The 21,550-nt window shown below is 46.9% G+C and overlaps 1 protein-coding gene across 4 annotated transcripts in view; it reads left to right on the top strand.

Annotated features, from left to right (window-relative positions):
* Positions 1 to 733: 733 nt before the first annotated feature.
* LOC143490778 (chemokine-like protein TAFA-1) overlaps positions 734 to 21,550 on the top strand; it is a 145,218-nt gene continuing 124,401 nt past the window's right edge. For all 4 annotated transcript variants that reach the window (XM_076989235.1, XM_076989233.1, XM_076989234.1 and 1 more), the window contains exons 1-2: positions 734 to 1,294; positions 3,482 to 3,618. In XM_076989235.1, the coding sequence (XP_076845350.1) occupies positions 3,495 to 3,618 (124 nt within the window). In that variant the 5' untranslated portion in view covers positions 734 to 1,294; positions 3,482 to 3,494. The remainder of the gene's footprint in view (positions 1,295 to 3,481; positions 3,619 to 21,550) is intronic.

Below are 21,550 nucleotides of genomic sequence, written 5' to 3'. Positions count from 1 at the left end.
ACCTCAGATAATGTGGTGACTTAAAATGGGGTCGAAGACATCCTCACATTACAAGCACATCTGAGTATTTAGTGCTTAGTACACCAGGGTCCTGGAAGGTGTTTCTCTCTCGCTCTCTCTCTCTCTCTCTCTCTCTCTATATATATATATATATATATATATATATATATATATATATATATATATATATATATATATATATATATATATATATATATATATATATATGGGGACATGTGGGGGGGACATGGATTGGTCGCTATTTAAATATTTGGTTTTAACCGTAAAAACTGGGGGGGACCACAACTGGCTTTTGAAAAAGTGGGGGGGACATGTCCACACACCCCCCCCAAATTACACACACATATATATATATATATACACACACACACACACACACACACACACACACACACGCACACGGTGGTAAGGTTACACTTGTTTCTCCTGTTTGTTTGTTGTTTTTAGATCAAAATGTCAAAAATCGGACACACCCACACTGAAAGAGGTAACAACTTTGTCAGATGTGCTTGCTGGTCGGTATATTCCTAACTGTAAGACCGTCCAGCTGTAAGACGTGTGACATGTCTCCTTTCTCCGTCCCTTGTGAGGCAGTGTAACAGACACTGTTTCTCTCTCTCTCTCTCTCTCTCTCTCTCTCTCTCTCTCTCTCTCTGTATCTGACTGCTGCGCGCGCGCGTGCACACGCAAACCACTCAGAGAGGTGGGAAGAAGAAGAGTCTCATACTATGTTCTGTTTCTCAGTGGAAAAGAGAGAAGCCGTTGATAGCGCACCAGAGCGAGCGACAGAGCGCGGGAGCGCGAGAAGTAGCGTCCGCGCAGAGAGGACATTATCTGTGTTAAAAAGTGATGAGGCAAATTAGCTCAGGGTCTTCTCGAGACGTCTCACCTTCTGCGAGCGAATAGGAGAGAGAGAAACGCACAGAGGAAGAAATATCACTAGCTGTTTTTTTCTGACGATTTAAAGGTGACATGACAGGACTTTCCTCGCCGAATCTCCTGGTTTGAGTGTGACAAGAACTCGCGTGTCTGAACCGCTTTCGCGCGTGGTGACAGACCGGGCTTACAGGACTGCAGACAGACCCTGCTGAGAGAGTGCTTTAGGGAGAGAGGGAGCGAAAGGGAGCTATATCTGAGTACTCTGTCCAGCTGTTCTGAAAGGGAACTTTTTTTCGCCGTACTGCGAGGATGGGTGGATTTATCACCATTTACTGAGGATTGTGGATGAACATTGACAGAGCGTTCGTGACATTCTCAAGAACTGATACCACAGGTAAGTGTCTGTGGTCCGACGCTGACCATTAAGAATGAAGGCGAGAGAGAGAGAGAGAGAGAGAGAGAGAGAGAGAGAGAGAGAGAGAGAGAGAGAGAGAGAGAGAGAGAGAGATCATAGTCTACTGGAAGTCCATCTGGTATAAGTAATGTGGTATCTATGCAGATTTTCGAAAATAAACATTTCATAATTTCAAGCGGAATTAAGCATATGTCAACGGAGTCAGATTTTGCTTAATTATTTTGCAATACATTTCAAATAATAAACAATGTAATAAACAATGTGTGAGTTTTGATTAAAAACGATTATAGATTGACTTAAAGGTTAAATGCTTCAGGTTATACAATGACAACACTGAAGTAATTCAGAATAATACTCAGGTAACATATGACGACCTGTCTTACGTAGCCTATACATTACCTACAACTGACGTACAGTGGTGTAATACCTACTCTAAACGCCAAACTACCACGTTGTTTTTAATAGTAGGTCAATCCTGTATGTGCACACGCATTTAGTGTACCGTTAACACAATGACAGACCTTCTAACTGTACACCTGTCAAGTGTCATAGCGCATTTTCAACCTTTTTGGCGGAGAATGGGAGATACGCGCGGAACATCCTGCAGTATTGCGCAGGTGTGTCCGCGCGCACAGGAGTGGGGCGGTGTTTGGAAGCGGCATGTGGCGCGTGATGGGACCGTAATGAGAGAGCGGAACACAAAGCGTTGCCTGTAAAACCATGTAGGCAGAAGATTAAGCAAATCAGTTCACTAATCAGACGGCAGAACCCATGATATGGACCGTTAGTAGACGGAAATGTATTTATTTTGTTATTCTTCAGTTCAAAGATTACAGAAAGCATGTGAGGTCAATGTTACAGTTTTGCAATAGCCCATATAACACGACGAAGTTCAAGTGTTATTTTTCAGTAACCCAAATTCGATTACTGGGGTTATTAATTTATTTACCCTCGGTCCAGAATACCACCTAGCCTACTTTTTCAAAGATTAAAATTCCTTAGTCTTTTTAAGGTTTATATAAATAGAATTCCAGTCTTGGAGTGAGTAGATGGACCGTAGTTTGAGATGCGATTTTCCCGTAATGTTGTGAAGACGAAGGATAAAGTGTTTTTTTTGCCTGTTTGTTTGTTTATTATTATTATTTGTTAATTTGCTTCAGGATCAGGGCAGATTGTAGCGTAAAGCAGAGTCGCGAGAGCGTTCCCGGGGGAACAGTTCACATTTCCACAAATTGCGGATTAAATCGGCTTTATTGCAGCACCAGGGATTACAATATGCCGCTAATAATTATGTGCTCAGGTTTGACGTGTTGAATATTCATCAGCTGTCTTGGTGTCGTGTAAGGATATGCTGAGTGATGACGTTGTTTAAGTTTTGAAAATGCGTAAGATACTCAGAGTGTGCTTTTAGCCGTTGATCATTTAAAAAGTTGGAATTGTTTCGTTTTTTCACGGGATGTAGGATTTATCAGTTCAGTCAGATATATTTAAGGGCCTTTTTTGCGATAGAAGACATTAGGCAAACAATCCGAGTTTTCTCCTGTGGTGTTTGTGTTTTCTTTCTGTTGGAGAATTCTCTACCACAGTGTGGCTGGTTTAGGCCTCAGCTTTCGAGAAATCACTCGACTTAGCGCTTCTAGTGCAGTTCATGAATGACACAGCCAGTGTTGCGTTATGATGATACGCCTAATGCAGTCTACTTTACAAAGTGAATCCAGAGTCAACAATGACCTTAAACTGGATAAACATACTCATAAAATACTCTCAAATAGTGGCATTTTACAGCTGAGCCTTTAGCTCCTAAAACGAAGAGTGCACAGCGCGGTTTAGGTGCGGATCAACGCGAGGCTGTGTGCTGCTCGCGAGGAATTCTCACAGTACTGTGCTTAGACTTATAAAGTCGTATTATAAAGATCTGTAAGCACCAAGCCAGTCGGTCGTACACAAAAAGTGGTGCTCTGCATAAAACAAACAAAAAAACGGTCATGCAACAATTAGAAACAATCACTTTTTGAATGAAAACATTGAAAGAACTTTACTCTTAATTATTTCAAATCTGCAACATTTACTTTGCGTGTCTAAACGGACCAGCCGTTATTCTTAACTGATTGGTTGTTGAGTGAAACCTGCGACATGCCCGTCTGAGCTGCTGTGTGTCCCCTGCAGCCTGTTTCCTGCCATGTCGTGGTTCCTGTGTTTGTGGATAGCTGTCAGCAGCCTGGTGCTCAGCCAGGCCACTCTGTACGAGACCATCCAGCAACACCACGTCCCCCGGCCCGGCCGCAATGCCATCCAGATCCTCGGTGAGTCACCGCAAGCTACACCCTCCCCCTCGGCCCGTCCCCGCCGCGGGCCGTACACCGGCTGTATGTCACCCGTCATCCGTGTGACGTCTTATTTCCTTGGCGACTATCTTTCTCCTGTGGTGTCTATTTTCTTTATGTCTACACTCTTGCACATCATGAGCCTGCTCTATTTTCTGCTTGACTGTTTGCCCACTGAGAAAATCAGCCGCCTGGTTTGATGTGTCTTTTAAAATGTCTCGTGTGGTTTCCTCTGGCAGCGTGTTACGGTGATGACACACGTATGTACGTATTCTCGTCTGTGGAGGTCTCACCTGACCTGCTCACGCTGTGTGTTTGCAAATCATTTTTGTGTGTTGTTTTGGTTTGAAAGTCATTAGCGTCCAAGGTGGTTTATCTGTAGAAGGATTTTGTTCTTATGAGAACTCTTACTGGTTTTATGGTGAAAGTTTTGAGAATCATTGGCTGAGGTGTGAACCGGATTCTGCACTGACACAGATGTCATTGCATGGATGTTTCATTAGCCTTCTGTGACTCAGATGAAGATGGCTCACGTGTGTCATGGTTCATTTGCTCCAGATATTCAGAGTTTCACAAGCCATTAAGCAAATAGGTCGAAAGATGGCGAAAGTGGTGGCTGGATTGTGATCAATGGGGCTGTGTTCAGAACAGCCGTGAGCTCAGTGAGTTCTGCGTGTTTGGGAGTGTGTTATCTGTGTGTAAGCGGAGCAGTCGGGATCACTACTGTTGCCTCAGGTTTGTCTGGAGTACTACAAGTCCTGAAATTTGCTGTCTCTGGTTTTCTCAGGTGATGTCTTGAGCATTTCGAAACTGAGTTTCAGTCGAACTACCTACTCTAGCAGAAAAAAACTCTAACCTGGGCGGGAGAGTGTGTGTTTGTTTGTGTGTGTGTGTGTGTGTGTGTATGGGGGGGGGGGGGGGGGGGGGGGTGTGGGGCGGGGGGTTGTGCCTGCGTGCACACGTGTGCAGAATGCGAGCGCTGGGCTAAATTTCCGCATCAGTATGCCATGAACAGCAGCTGCTTTGATCATGCAGGCTCCGGTGGAAATGACAATTATGCTTCTCGTTGGCCTCTTTGTAAGCATTTGGTAATTAATGGGGGCTGCTGGCACAGAGCTGCTCTGAATGAACCTGGCGGGTCTCTCCTTGGCTGAGGCAAGCGGGTCTCTTTCCTCACATGAGTCAAGCACGTCTCTCTCCTTGGATGAGCCAGGCGTGTCTCTCCTGCGCTGAACCTGGTGGGTCTCTCTCCTTGGATGAGCCAGGCGTGTCTCTCCTGCGCTGAACCTGGTGGGTCTCTCTCCTTGGATGAGCCAGGCGTGTCTCTCCTGCGCTGAACCTGGTGGGTCTCTCTCCTTGGATGAGCCAGGCGTGTCTCTCCTGCGCTGAACCTGGTGGGTCTCTCTCCTTGGATGAGCCAGGCGTGTCTCTCCTGCGCTGAACCTGGTGGGTCTCTCTCCTTGGATGAGCCAGGCGTGTCTCTCCTGCGCTGAACCTGGTGGGTCTCTCTCCTTGGATGAGCCAGGCGTGTCTCTCCTGCGCTGAACCTGGTGGGTCTCTCTCCTTGGATGAGCCAGGCGTGTCTCTCCTGCGCTGAACCTGGTGGGTCTCTCTCCTTGGATGAGCCAGGCGTGTCTCTCCTGCGCTGAACCTGGTGGGTCTCTCTCCTTGGATGAGCCAGGCGTGTCTCTCCTGCGCTGAACCTGGTGGGTCTCTCTCCTTGGATGAGCACAGCTACCTCTGCATCTGAATTCTTCCTGCTCTTCACCTGGAACCAAAGCAAAGTATCCCACATAGAAAATTAGAGAGAAATGAGACACACACACACACACACACACACACACACACACACACACACACACACACACACACACACACACACACACACACACACACACAGTATATACATACATCTACATGTCTACAGAAAAGAAAGAAAGAGGAGTGAGATTAGAGATAAAGGCCTATGAGAGAGACGATAGTGGGTGATGAAGGGAGAGGGGTATCTGACTTCACTCTGAACTCATTAGTGCATTGAGAGAAATAGGCTGCAAAATGAATGACAGATGAATTTTTAAACCATTTGACTCACATGTTCACATCAGACACAGCGGAGCGTGATGTTAAAGACGAACAGGGAGGAGCATGGCCTGCAGACAGGCTTGTGAATTATGCACTGGGTCGATTTAACAACAAAAGGAAATCATCACTCTTTCCGGAGCACACAGAAGAGTGAGACAGCATCAGGTGTGAGGAAAAAAAACACTCTTCTTCAAGCTGTAAACAAGGAAGGAAGACATACAAACTCTCTCTCTCTCTCGCTCTCTCTCTCTCTCTCTTTCTCTCTCTCTCTCACACACACACACACACACACACAATGCTTCGCACTCATATTTGCTTTTTCCAGCACGCTCCACCCCACGTCTGGGAGACCAGCCCACCACATGAAGAGCTGTTCTTGCGTCTGCCGTCTCAGTGCTCAGCCTCCTGCAGCATGTCTGGGTTTGGCCACCAGCGGGCTTCCCGTGACACCGTACTAACCACAGACACCACCGTACCCCGACCACCACCTTCCCTTAGTAGCTCTATGACTGGGGTTTTACAATCAGGGTCAGATGGTAAAACAGTTTGCTTTAAGGAGAACAGATGTGATCAAACTGGCTCACAGATGTTTTCAGTATGTTTACAGCACAATAAAGCCTGTAAACACCTTTTTTTCATTTTACTCACACTGTTTAAGATTTTACATTCACAGTAATTAATGTTTTCTTGCTTTTGTTGAAAACTAAAACTTAACATACAACCTTCCGTGCTGAGTGAAGTTGACATCTTAATTAACAGCTAATCTATAGTGTACATATTAAAAATGATCAGTATACTGAAATAACAGCAGCATTTCATGCACAGCTAGTCGACATTAAAGCTATTTTTGTAATTCCGTCATAGAAAATTACTTCCTCTTTCAAACAGTGTATCCTTTTGCCCAGTGATCTGCAAATAGTGCATAATTGAGCCTCCTTTGAAAATAACCGATGTTTTCACTAATAGCTACATTTGGCTGTGCTGCACACGGGTATTGGGACTAGCTTGGCTGAAATATCTAATCTGGCCATGGCTATTTTCTGGAAATTTGAAAACTATGATGAATTTCTGAATTAGAATTGATTTTATAATTTTAGGGTCATCTCTCATTTCATTAGGGCTTGCTCTAAGATAAAAATAGCCATTCAAAGGCAGAAAGAGAGGCAGCTCTAATGTCTGGTAAATGTCTGTCTCTTTTCTGCATTTCATGTATACACGTCATTTCTGCATTTGCAGCCAAAACTATTACAAGCAATATCTGAGATTTAAAAATGATTGGAGCTGAGTATGAGGCATGGAATATAATGAATACCTGCTATGGTACATCTGACTATAACAAACAGGGTTAAAACACATTATACTCAATATCAGTGTAAAGCATATGGCCAAGCCTACCTACTAGAACCCAGTTCAATCTTTGGCACAGAAGGACTGACCTCAGAACAGTGAAGAATGTTTTGGTTTTAGTGTCCAGCACTGGTCCCCGACCCAATTCGAAGCATTTGATGATTACATGGAGGATTGGATTGTGGGTGCAGTGGAAGGATGTGAAAAGCCAGAATCCCCTGCACTACAGGACTGAAGGGGGGGGGGGGGGGGTGTAATCAAGGTCACTGTCCCTGCCAGCTGTGCAGTTTGAGTCACACCGCTATGAGGTATGGATGAAGTGGTCCATGCGGAGGCTGGAAGATGGAGCAGTTGTCATGACGGGGTTGTTCCTGCACCAGCTGGCAGGTGTAGCGCGTGAGAGGTAGACTGTGTGGCTCCACTCCAGGTTGAGGCTTTGCACACTACATGTGTAATTCTAAATGCTCCTCATTGGCTTACCTCCTTAGCCTGGAACTGTGAATGGTGCTATTCTCTCTCTATCTTGCTCCCCCCTCTCTCTCTCTCTCAACCACTTTCTCTCTCACACAAATTTTCTCTCTTTTTCACTCTCTTGGTGTCTAGTTCTCACTCTCTGTCTGACTGTTCTCTCTCTCTCTCTCTCTCTCTCTCTCTCTCTCTCTCTCTCTCTCTCTCTCTCTCCTCACTGCTGAGACTGGAGTTGAGTAACGGGAGGTGAGTTGTTCCACTGCTCCATCACCTGCTCAGCCACCGGTTCCGTTCCACTGCTGTCCCACGAGTCTTTGCGTCACGGGCCTCCCCTGTGTCCACCACTCAGCTGAGATTGATGGCACTACGATTCTGAGCAGCCAATTCTGGTCTCTTAAGAAATAATCCACTACATTGACAGATGAGCTGAATGTGACATGACACAATACTTGGATCCTTTCCCCAAATATCTCTCACACACACACACACACACACACACACACACACACACACACACACACACACACACACACACACACACACACACACACACACACACAACGCCTGATGGTATGGCTACAGTTTGGCTGAATCCGTAGGAACTGCAGGTTTTGTAAAGGCCAGTTCCTTGTCTGCAGCAGCTTTACACAAGAGAAGAAGGAGCTCTACTCATGATCCAGCAGTGCTGTGGTGACCTGGGTGTGCACCACGCTTCATGTTTCTGGGCCCTCGTCTTATGTGAACATCTCTGGTAGAAGACGCTGCCCTGCTGTTTGCCTGATTGGGGTTTTAGTGGTTTTTTACTGTAAAGTCAGCAGGGAAAACTTTAGCTGAAATTCACCAGGGCTTCTCGGGCTACTGGGGATGGTAACGTTCATCAGCTCACATGGTGGGGTTTAGGTAAAGAAATTAATGCATATGTTAAAGAAGAGAAGGTGTAAACAAACCAAAAAACCCATAGAGCTCATTGTACAAAAGTAAAAACAATAATTTCTTTTAAAGAAACATTTTGCTTTTGAAAGTTGAGGTAAAGAAAGCAATTTTAATTGTGTTTACATGAATCTGTAGACTCCTTAGTGTCAATAAGATTTATGGTCCTGTGTGTCAGAGTCACACTGCGTCTTGTCTGATACAAACCTCAGTGACACAAGAATGTCATATTCCCATACAGCTGTACAAAGGGGGGAAAACGCTTGTGGTCTAGCACACCCACAGGCGCGGTACCTGGATGAGGAAACTGCACACAACTGTGTTCACCTGCCCTCTCACTGCACACGCCTGTGTTCTCCTGCCCTCTAACAGCACACGCCTGTGTTCTCCTGCCCTCTAACTGCACACGTCTGTGTTCTCCTGCCCTCTCACTGCACACGCCTGTGTTCTCCTGCCCTTTCACTGCACACGCCTGTGTTCTCCTGCCCTCTCACTGCACACGCCTGTGTTCTCCTGCCCTCTCACTGCACACGCCTGTGTTCTCCTGCCCTCTCACTGCACACGCCTGTGTTCTCCTGCCCTTTCACTGCACACGCCTGTGTTCTCCTGCCCTCTCACTGCACACGCCTGTGTTCTCCTGCCCTCTCACTGCACACGCCTGTGTTCTCCTGCCCTCTCACTGCACACGCCTGTGTTCTCCTGCCCTCTCACTGCACACGCCTGTGTTCTCCTGCCCTCTCACTGCACACACCTGTGTTCTCCTGCCCTCTCACTGCACACGCCTGTGTTCTCCTGCCCTCTAACAGCACACGCCTGTGTTCTCCTGCCCTCTAACTGCACACGCCTGTGTTCTCCTGCCCTTTCACTGCACACGCCTGTGTTCTCCTGCCCTTTCACTGCACACGCCTGTGTTCTCCTGCCCTCTCACTGCACACGCCTGTGTTCTCCTGCCCTCTCACTGCACACGCCTGTGTTCTCCTGCCCTTTCACTGCACACGCCTGTGTTCTCCTGCCCTCTCACTGCACACGCCTGTGTTCTCCTGCCCTCTAACTGCACACGCCTGTGTTCTCCTGCTCCTCTCACTGAATCCAACCCGCAGCAGGTGGCTTTCATGCATTTGTAGGATGGCCAGCGCAGGAAGTCGTCGCTGAGGGCCCGTTTTCAAGGTCACGCTGCCTGTACCACCGCATTAGCGCTACACCGCGTGCAGTGTTTAAGTGATGCTAATGCACTGATGCTTCATGCGAGAACCCCCCCCCCCCACGGTGTCTCGCACGCGATCACTACAGCAGGCTCCAGCCCTTCCAAGGTCAAGACGCCAGCCAGACGCAGACGTCTCCCACTGGGGGACGTGACGTGGCGGGGAAGGTGTTCACTCCGCACGGCTGGAGCAGCCGTCAAGCCCGGATGTGCTGGGCGTCTCGGCGGAGATGTGCTGTTGTTTTATTTTCTCCTCCCCGAGCGCGTGTTATCAGCCGGGCTGCAGGGACTCGGCGTGGGCTCATGTTGGGTGGGAGAGTCGGGGCGCCACTGTGCTGCGTGATGGCTTCAGGAGTGAAATGGGAATGAGTATGAATAGGAGAAATGAGACCATGTCTGCTGCTGCTCAGCCTGAAGGCAAACAAATGAAAGGTGTGTGTGTGTGTGTCTGTGTGTCTGTGTGTATATGTGTGTGTGTGTGTGTGCGTGCGTGCAGACATTGGTGTGCGTTTTTTTGTGCAAACAAACAATGATATATGGTCTATGTGTGTGCAGATACAGACATACATTGTGTGTGTGCGCGCAGTCATGCTCCAAATCTGATGCCATGATGACAGCCTAGCACGTAGTTTTCTGGGATCTGTGTCTGTGTTTTTGTGTATGTTTGCTGTCACAGAATAACTTGACAGAAGATGCATTCATGTCGTTAAATTCAGTATGACACTGACGCTGTTTTCCTGCTTTGATTGGTATGTGCAACTAATTTCATGTTGAAAAATGAAGCATGTCTTGCCGACAGCAGTTTCAGAGGTGATGATCCCATAAGATGTGTAAAAAATCTCACATCATCAGCCTTGTGATGTGCAGCTGATGGCATTACAAATACTCCACACACTGAAAATAACCAGGTATCTGACTATACCTGGCCTTCCTTCTTAGCGAAAGTGTGGCATAAAAGACGTTTTGTTTCACTTTTCTTGTGGACAAATTAATCCGGTTAATTTCACACTCGCTTTTAATTGTTGCAAACTAATTAGGACAGGGAATTGATGACGGCAACCAAATTCAATTAAATGCCGCTCGCTGGAATGGATGGAGGCGTAATCTGATTTCTGAGCAAATTGGATGAAGTGGTATGATCTGGATAGTTCTCACTCATCTCCACACTGCCACAAACAGGCTATTAGCATCCACAGACATGTTGAACGCTAACACACACACACACACACACACACACACACGTGTGTGTGTGTGTGTGTGTGTGGACGAGTGTTCCCCTGCTGGTGTCCTCACAGCTTAATAAAGGCTTCGGAATAGCTCCTCGAAATGGAGAAGGAGCTCTTCTAGCAAAGGCTCAGTGTGATTGCTTCGAGATGAAACACAAACCAGGAGAAAGGCACAGGTGTAATTGGAAAGGTTTGTTCTGGGCCCCTGACAGGTGTGGCATCCATGTCATCACCGTCACTCAGGTGAGCTCAGAGCTGCTCGGCAGTGCTTGCTGCTTAGGTGTGTGTGTGTGTGTGTGTGTGTGTGTGTGTGTGTGTGTGTGTGTGTGTGTGTGTGTGTGTGTGGCTACAGTTAATAAGTGTTTGGAGATAATGAATGCAACCTTTAAAAAAAAGTAAGTAATGATGTCATGATCAGACCTTTACTTGTTGTTCTGTTGCCTCCCTCCCTCCCTACTTCGCCCCCTCTCTCTGCCTCCCTCTCCATCTTCCTTTTCTTCTTTCCATTCTCATTTCACTCAACCACATTCTCTCTCTCCCTCTTTCTCTCTCACTTTCTCTTTATCTCTCCTTCTTTCTCTCCTTTTTTCCCCTCAATTTCCTCATCTCTATCTGGCCCTCAGACGATTTGTCATGGATCAGAAGAAACAATTTGTCATGGATTCGTGCTCTTAAGCGTGTGTGATAGTGGAGTCAGTCAGTGGAAAAGCTGAAGAATCCTATTACGGTGCTTTTTCACGGGGCTAGTGTGAGGCGGGTGGAGGCGGGTGGAGGCAGACACCGTGCACGGTTGGAGCTGTATTCGGAGGCTGATGCATGCTGCCCAGACGCATCACACCCAGCTCCCCCAGAGTTCCATGCTGGTGTTTGGAGTGTGTGTGCCTCAGAATCCTGAAGCGTGCGTGTGTGTGTGTGTGTGTGTGTGTGTGTGTGTGTGTGTGTGTGTGTGTGTGTGTGTGTGTGTGTGTGTGTGTGTGTGTGTGTGTGTGTGTGCGTGCTACTCGGCCGCTGCATACCTGAACCACGCGTCTGAATCTGGATTCCATTTTCCCCTGAAGCAGCTGTGCAAGTTAATTAAGCCCCTCTGTCTTCTACCATTCTAAATTAAAATGGTTCACTATATGAGAGCATTTTACCATGTTTCTTATAATGGAAATATTTTGTAATAAAAGGAAAAAAAATGCTCATCTTAGTAGGCTTTTTGAGCAAATTTAATTCAGCAACAGAAGATTGAAAGACTATTAGTGTTCATTGAGCCATTTGTTTGTTTGTTGCATGACTGCACGTGGCCTTCTTCCATCAGACGCCTATACTGTACATGGTGAGTGTAGGCCAAGCTGATCTTGTCAATATCAAAATTCTCATCCCCCAACATGTTTGGCCATAATGGAGGTGGAGCTAGAACACTCTCCCTGGTGTTTGGCCATAATGGAGGTGGAGCTAGAACACTCACCCTGGTGTTTGGCCATAATGGAGGTGGAGCTAGAACACTCTCCCTGGTGTTTGGCCATAATGGAGGTGGAGCTAGAACACTCGCCCTGGTGTTTGGCCATAATGGAGGTGAAGCTAGAACACTCGCCCTGGTCTTTGGCCATAATGGAGGTGGAGCTAGAACACTCTCCCTGGTGTTTGGCCATAATGGAGGTGGAGCTAGAACACTCGCCCTGGTGTTTGGCCATAATGGAGGTGGAGCTAGAACACTCTCCCTGGTGTTTGGCCATAATGGAGGTGGAGCTAGAACACTCTCCCTGGTGTTTGGCCATAATGGAGGTGGAGCTAGAACACTCTCCCTGGTGTTTGGCCATAATGGAGGTGGAGCTAGAACACTCGCCCTGGTGTTTTGTCTTAATGGAGGTGGAGCTAGAACACTGCCTGGTGTTTTGTCATAATGGAGGTGGAGCTAGAACACTCTCCCTGGTGTTTGGCCATAATGGAGGTGGAGCTAGAACACTCGCCCTGGTGTTTGGCCATAATGGAGGTGGAGCTAGAACACTCTCCCTGGTGTTTGGCCATAATGGAGGTGGAGCTAGAACACTCGCCCTGGTGTTTTGTCTTAATGGAGGTGGAGCTAGAACACTGCCTGGTGTTTTGTCATAATGGAGGTGGAGCTAGAACACTCTCCCTGGTGTTTGGCCATAATGGAGGTGGAGCTAGAACACTCGCCCTGGTGTTTGGCCATAATGGAGGTGGAGCTAGAACACTCGCCCTGGTGTTTGGCCATAATGGAGGTGGAACTAGAACACTCGCCCTGGTGTTTGGCCATAATGGAGGTGGAGCTAGAACACTCACCCTGGTGTTTGGCCATAATGGAGGTGGAACTAAACCTGCATTTGTACTCATCTTCTGATCTTCATACTTCCCTGTTCTCTGGTCAGAACAGGTACTGGATGTACGAAGCACTGATAAACATATCTTAATGAAGGACCAGGTACAAAACATAATCCATTTTATTATCAGGTTTTGCAAAGATGCACTTTTGAACTTTGGTGGGGTACAAACGCATAAAAATCAGACAGATGTTGATTCCCTGGCATGTAGTTTTCCCAACCTGGTACGCAGGCCTGGAATCATGGAAGCGTTTCTTTCCCAGAGGGGATTTAGCAGCCTAACCAGGGTCGGCAGCTGGGATGAATCATCCCTGCCTCACAAAAAAAGCCTTCATTCAAGCCCCCTAATGAATCTCAAGGAAATGAAATCCATTTTTTCCATGTGCAGGGCATCCCTGTGTGGTGCTTTTACACGTCTGCCCTGGCTTTGGCCCGGGTCCAGATCAGGAGTGAGCATGAGGCATTTCTGTGCATCGTAATGCAAGGACCGGTGCAGTATGTCACGTGAGTGCCCACCAGTGAACATGTCACGTGAGTGTCCACCAGTGAACATGTCACGTGAGTGCCCACCAGTGAACATGTCACGTGAGCCATGCAAGTCATGCAAAGTAAGTCCTGCCACAGTAATGGCACCTGCTGGACACGTCATCTGACCTTCAGCTCCTGGTGATCCAGGTGCTCAGGGTGCTGGTCCTCCAAGTGACCGGCCCGTTACATTAATACAAATTCCAGGACAGATTTTGATTTGAGATCCAGATTTGAATACCTCTGGCATATAGGAATTTGTACACATTTCTACACATTCTACACTTTTTAAAACATGAGGAGCCAGTCCTGGTTTTGCTGGACTGCCAACAGCTGCGTTGCATTTATCACACAAGTGGCAGTGGCATTTCAACAACAGCTAAACACGGGCAGTCATTTATTTCTGCTCCAAAAGACACAAGCTTCATGTATGAAGTCTCGCAAAGGTAATTTAGGCTCCAGGGGCAGCGCTCTGTGTTTCGAAAGCGGTGCTGTGGAATAAAACCTAGCGTATCATGGATTCTTTTGTGAGCTCTGGCCTAATTAAGGACACATGGCTTTTCCTTTCTATGTAAAGTGCACGTGCAAATGAGAGCACCACGCGGACATGGTGTGTGGTTTGGATTTGTGTTTTTTGAAGTCATTTGTTTACATGGCTTCTATTATGGTGAAAAAGCAGCATGGAAAAATCTAGGGCAGAACAAATCAAAGTAGGATGGAAAGTGAAGGAGCGCAGGGCTGTTGTCTTAGAGGTCACTGTGTGCGTGATGTACCGTCTGTAATGTTGCTAAGACTCAACAGGTTTTACATGCGTTCATAACCAATCCAAAGGAAAAATGTTGCTTTGTTCTTCTGTTGGTTGGAATTAAAATGCCTTACAGACAGTCTAAGAATATGAAAGCTAGCTAACCTAAGCCAGGCTGAAATGTCACTAACTAACTAAGATGTTGGATACTCCTGAGCAAACTGAGCAGATATATATGCATCACTCAGTGCTTGACAGCTAACATTAGCTACAGCAAAATGTGACTAATATATGTAGAGCATATTGAAGTAATAGTGGAGAAATACAACAAGCAGTCCTGCCGCTCCCAAGGCACCGGACGCATTTAAATCTTTCAGTTATTACAATAATATTTCAAACAAGAATGCGACGTGACGTTAGCTAGCCTCCTGTCCCTCTGAAACACGGGTGTCGTTGGTGAACGTTTGTGGCACAGGCACGCCACACGTCCTGCTTCTCCGCTTGCTAGCTCCCATTAGCCAGATGTAAATGTGGCCAGCAGTGTGCAGACTCACGGCACACATGCGTTTCAGCAGTTACGGGGAAGGACTGCTGTAGGAAAGAGTGGTTGGTGGTGCCACAAAAACAGAAATTCATAGAGAAATAGAGATAAGGTTTTTTGATTCTCCTACTTTAACTGCGTTGTTTTAGCACAAAAATATTGTGCTCGTGTAGGTGACCCTGGCTGGTAGTTATGAAACATCTCAGAGGAGAAATTCTGATATGGGATGAGTTTCTTGTCTTGCTCATACTGCTACTGCTTGCTCATGCTATGCCACCTTGTGAATAATCTAATCTTTTTCTCTAAACATGAGTGAGTGAGTGAGTGAGTGAGTGAGAGAGATGCAAGTTGGATCCATGAGGTGATTCATATCTCCTGCCCCAAGACTCTGTGAATATGGGTCATAACAGCTCTAAACGTTTTTTTCTTATGCACCATTTGCCTACAATAGAAAAGTCCTCACATATGGCCACATCGGTTTCACTCTATGTATTTTGAGAGCGTCAATACCAGTAGCCAACTTACATGTTACCTGCTTCCTGTACCACTACACACAGCACTTTCCAGGCACGCTCAGATCTTTGAACATCCTTAGACAGGTGTTTACAATTCGATGAGTGCGTCTCAACTTCAGTTACAAGCCCCGATCAGGTGGCCATGATGAGGATTCCAGCATCCACTGGTTCTCTCTGTAATTCGATCTGCTGAAGCTGCTCTCAGAGCAGACCAATAGGAGCGAAGCGTTCTTCTGTTGAGCGGTGCACTACGATTAATCACGAGAGAAGTAGGCTGAGGGAACGGAAGTATGGTTCTTTATGTAGTTCTTCAACCTTTAGCCCCAGGTCCGCATCGATCTCCGTCTGTGTGCACTTTCTCTCATGATCAGTTTACGGACATATTTCTCCCTCTCCGTTTTATTCATACCATTGTCTTAGTTCCCAGGGTCCAACAGTGTCTATTCTGAAAATGGTGAGAATCTTCTATGCATCGAGGCCATCTGTGAATGAAGCTCCCACATCAAACAATGTTTTATTGGCAGTTGGCGTTAATTTGCGATTGCTGCGATTTTGGAATAAAAAAAAAACGGAGTAAGATGAAAGCCGGTATACAGCTGCGGCTAACTTGAGTGGGTGGATGGCATGGAGAATTTGAGGCAGAGATAACAGTGAGCATTAGGAGCAAATGGGGGTGGATGGGTGGGGAGCAGTCCCGCCCACGGGGGGCGGAGTTGTCGCAACCGCCACCATAGGGCTTGTATGAGTGATCTCCATTGTGTTAGAACTAGCCGCAGCATGGAAGAGAGCTGCACCGTGATTCCTCTCCTAAATGACCCAGTGTTGAAGACACACACACACACACACACACACACACACACAGGCACGCACACACACACACACTACACAAACACACACGTACACACAGCTCAGCACAAACTCAAGGCCCTCTGGTCATTATCTGTTCTGCAGAGCGTTTCCTCTATTGTTTCTCACCCGTGAACTTCACGTCCGTGTCTGGCTCTCGCCCGAGAGGCAGGGGAAGAAAAGCAAGGTGCAGATTTGAGATTCCTGTACGTGCTCGCAAAACGATTTAGCGAAGCCCAGGGTGGCTTTCTCCGGCTCTGCTGCTGTTTCGGAGTGGCATTATGGGTAAGTGTAGGGATCAGGCAGACACTCTGGTTTTCCTGCCTCTTCTGTCTGCCATGTGCTCAGCCGCCATGGGGTCTGCAGGGCTATGCCTCTCACGCAGTCCGCACTCGTTCACGTGCTGGTTAAATAACTCCTAACCTTAGAACTGTGCATTCACTATGTTTATTCCTATCGTATGTGTTAGGAATACCACGGGGCTGCTTGGAATGAATTCTCAAACATATCTGGAATCAGCCAGCTACACACACCACCCCCCAACACCCACCCAACCCCAACCCACACCCACGGCAGGCTTCAACATCAAAATGCCATTTTGGTCCTGAGCTGTTTGACTGTTCCATTCTGTAGCCCTGGGCAGGATACGGTCACGTGGGTTTAGCCCAACGCAGGAGTGTGTTGTGCAGTGTCTTAGTACCCTGCAAATGAGCAGCGTCATAGCACACGCAGGACTGGCAAAAGCTGCAGGGAAGAGGAGAGAGGGCGGGACACTTTATGGTAATTTTGGAGGGTGGGTTGTGTGTGTGTGTGTGTGTGTGTGTGTGTGTGTGTGTCTGTGTGTGTGCGTGTATGCTTGTGTTTGTTTGTGTGTATGGTGGTGGTGGTGCAGAGAATTTGTGCAGTAGGAAAGGAGATCTCATTAAGTTGATGTGTGTGTGTGTGTGTGTGTGTGTGTGTGTGTGTGTGTGTGTGTGTGTGTGTGTGTGTGTGTGTGTGTGTGTGTGTGTGTGTTTGAGAGAGAGAGAGAGAGAGAGAGAGAGAGAGAGAAGGAGGGAAAGAGAGAGTGGGTATTTGTGTTGCGTGACAGGGCTTTGCCTCTGCCTGACACTTCCAGTGACACTGTGTTTCAGAGAAAGGAGGAGGAGGAAAAAGTAAGAGAGGAAGAGAGAGACAGAGAAAGGGGAGAGAGAGAGAGAAAGAGAGAAGGGGGAAAGAGGGAGACAGAAGGGGAGAGGGGGGAGAGGGAGAGAAAGAGAGAAAGGAGGAAAGAGAGAGACAGTGAGAGAGAGACAGTGAGAGAGAGACAGTGAGAGAGAGAGAGAAAGAGAGAGAGGAGTATAAAGAGGCTGAAAGCTGCTGATGGCATTGTCATGCCCTTAGGCTGAAGTTTCCAGAGTCATTAAATCTTCAGGCACGCACAGAGGTGGCATGATGTCAGTCTTCCTGCGTTTGGCATCCTTAGACTGATGCACTGGGGCAGCACTGACCACACCCATGAACAGCACTGACACATATGAACAACACTGACACACATGAGCAACACTGACCACACTCGTAATGCCCTAAAGACATCCACATATAGGTCCTATACCACAGACATGCAGAACCTTCAATAAATGAATAAACATGGAATCATGGTTCAGTTAGAAAAAACCCGCCCTTGATATTGCCTTGCCAAAGTCAATCAGAAAGTTAGTTGGTTCTTTTTTATTTTTTCCGTAACAGCCGCGAGACATTAGAAGAGAATGCGTCACGTCTGCAGCGTGTCACAATCGATCAGGCACCTTCCACGCCGGGCCGTCACCGTCCCTTACTCAGCCCGACCCGTTCCATCACCTGCCGTCATTAAGATCATATTGAACTGCTCCATTGTCTCAGGATAGTGGAGCAGTGTGAGATTTGTGTCTCCCCTCGTCTCCCCTCGTCTCCCCCCTTCTCTTCTCACTCTCCCCTCCTCCAGGTGTGTGAAGAATCGCCCCTGTGCTGGAATTAGCCTGCGCGCCACTTCAGCTCGCAATCGATGAATGAGATTTAAATTACACTTAGCAGTTGAAAGGCCCTTCACCTGTGATAGCTGGTGCTATCCTCCGGCAGGCTGGGAGCAGCAGACTGTGTTCTGTAGTTAAACAGTGGTAGAGAGGCTGTTCTCTTTGTGTGTGTGTGTCCGCGCGCGCGCGTGTGTGTGTGTGTGTGTGTGTGTGTGTGTGTGTGTGTGTGTGTGTGTGTGTGTGTGTGTGTGTGTGTGTGTATTACTATTATTTATTTATTTTTAAATTATTATTATCTTTTCTTAATCATTGAAAAGAAAATGATTTTGCTTAAAATAATCCATTTTATAACCATGTCACACCACATAAAGCCATTATATTGCAAAGCACATTGTGGTAGCAGTATATAGAAGTATAACTGAAATATTGTATTTTTGTCCATATACTGCAGCCCTCCATATACTGCAGCAGATGTATGTCAGAGGCTCTGTGTAAGTGTGTAAGTGAGAGCAGTGGCTGTCTGGAAGGATGTGGTGGGAATGCAGCTCATGCCCTTTAACTAAAGAACTGATTCATCTAGCAGCTCACGCCCTTTAACTAAAGAACTGATTCACCTAGCGGCTCACACCCTTTAACTAAAGAACTGATTCACCTAGCGGCTCACGCCCTTTAACTAAAGAACTGATTCACCTAGCGGCTCACGCCCTTTAACTAAAGAACTGATTCACCTAGCGGCTCACACCCTTTAACTAAAGAACTGATTCACCTAGCAGCTCACACCCTTTAACTAAAGAACTGATTCACCTAGCGGCTCACGCCCTTTAACTAAAGAACTGATTCACCTAGCGATTCACGTCTGTTAACTAAAGAACTGATTCACCTAGCAGCTCATGCCCTTTAACTAAAGAACTGATTCACCTACCGGCTCACGTCTGTTAACTAAAGAACTGATTCACCTAGCAGCTCACTTAACTAAAGAACTGATTCACCTAGTGGCTCACGTCTGTTAACAAAAGAACTGATTCACCTAGCAGCTCACATTCTTAGCAAAAAAAAAACTGATTCACCTAGCAGCTCACACCTGTTAACAAAATAACTGATTCACCTAACAGCTCACACCCGTTAACAAAAGAACGGATTTAGCGAGTTATTCACACCCATTAGCAGAAGCATACTTTGCATTTGTCTGTGAGAGTGCACTTTGACCTGGCTTTCCTAATGCGGGCGGTGCTGCGTCCGAGGCAGGATCACGCCATGGCGTGACGTTGCAGTGTTTATGCGACGGGCTGGTTACGCACCCGTTGTGCTTAATCTCTACATGACAGCGTCTCTCTCCAGTTACGGCTCCTGTGACCTGGAGCACAAGGCCGTTTTCCAGCTGCATGAGTTGCACATTCTGAGGGAAACTTGAGCTGCCGTTTGCTATTCGGGACCAATGGTGTCTAGGGTGGGGGAGGGGCCACACGCTGACCAGCTGCAGCCATTGGTCAGAAGGGGATGCACTATATCAGGCCCTACCCCTGCAGAAAAATGACCACCATCCATCATTATTTGCAGGTGCGGCTCTGTCCAGACACGGGAAGCCATCATCATCTTGGGTAGAGGCAGGCTGCTAGGTCATTTGCATCTGTCTGCTTGTTGGCAGTGTGTGTGTGTGTGTGTGTGTGTGTGTGTGTGTGTGTGTGTGTGTGTGTGTGTGTGAGAGAGAGAGAGAGAGAGAGAGAGAGAGAGAGAGAGAGAGAGAGAGTGGTTGAGTGAGTTAGTGTGCAGTCATGCAGTGGATGGGCATGTGTGTGGATGACGTGCAGGTGTGTGTAGGCAGACAGATGGTCTCTATTTGATCAGGGAGGGCTTGTAATGACAGCAGAGATGAGCTGAGTGAGAACCTGTCAGCAGGACTCATGAGCTGGTGAGCTGGCCACCATCACCTCATCCCGCCTCGTAAATATGCCAACATTTAAAACCTCGGCTTGCTGCTGCCCCATCACACCAGGCCCAAATAGCACATCAGGATGGGCTCTGGTAAAAATCTGTGTGTGTGTGTGTGTGTGTGTGTGTGTGTGTGTGTGTGTGTGCGCGCGCACACGCGTGTGGTGTTTCTTTGTGTGTGCATGTGTGCTGTGCATGTGCGCGTGTCTCTCTGTATGTATGGGGATTTCAGATAAGCAGGACATGTTAACATATTGACTTATGTGTGTTGGTGTCTCATTCTACTGATGACATGCATGACACACACACACACACACACACACACACACACACACACACACACACACACACACACACACACACACATACACATACTCACTAGACAAATAAAAGGGTCTACAGTCTTTTTCTCTCTTCTGTGTGTCAACTGCACTTTTGGACAGAACAAATGTCTCCTGCCATGTTCTGGGAGACGAACATGCCTGCAAAATGAGACCCAGTTAAACTCACTTTATCCAGATAATCAACATCTCCAGGAATGGTGTACATTTGAAATGTGAGGTGGGCATGTTGGGAATGTTGGGTATGTTGGGAATGCTGGGAATGTTAATCGAAGGACTTCAGCTCTTCTGGAGCCCATTTGGAGACATAAGTGGCAGAATAACACGTTCTGTATTACATTGTCATTTCTCTCAGTCTTGATGCTATGAAATACTTGGCTTAATGCAGCTGCTAAAGCCTTACTGTGTGATAATCGTCCCCAGAGGCCTGAGTAGTACTGCTTAGATAATGAATTTAGCCCCGTTTCATGGCATGCAACCATATGTTAGAGATTTAGCCCGGAGCTTCCTCTTTCCCCGCCACTGAGTTGCATTAAATCCTTACCTGCATACAGATTTATGCTGCATCAAAAAAGTCATGTCAGATGACAGATTCTGATATGTAAACAAATTGTCCTATTTATTATTGTGTAGTCTATAGTTTTTCTAATAAAGTTGATTCCCCCATATTCCCTTATCTGTCAAATGTTGTTGTTCCTCCGACATTGCTGGGATCGTTTTCCAGCCTTATCTCGTCATGCTGCTCACATTACCATTTGAGGTAGGTTGCGTTTTCAGAGCCAGATGTTCCCAGGTCTTATTTAATTACTTATTTTCAAACATCTTGTTCTTCTTCACCGTTTTATGAGACGAAAGACGAGACGTTTTAGCCCACGCGCGTGCGGGCGAGTTAAATCA

The sequence above is a fragment of the Brachyhypopomus gauderio genome, unplaced genomic scaffold (assembly GCF_052324685.1).
Source record: "Brachyhypopomus gauderio isolate BG-103 unplaced genomic scaffold, BGAUD_0.2 sc66, whole genome shotgun sequence".
NCBI lineage: Eukaryota > Metazoa > Chordata > Actinopteri > Gymnotiformes > Hypopomidae > Brachyhypopomus > Brachyhypopomus gauderio.
The sequence above is the reverse complement of the archived record's forward strand: the minus strand, read 5'-3'. Positions and strand labels throughout refer to the sequence as shown.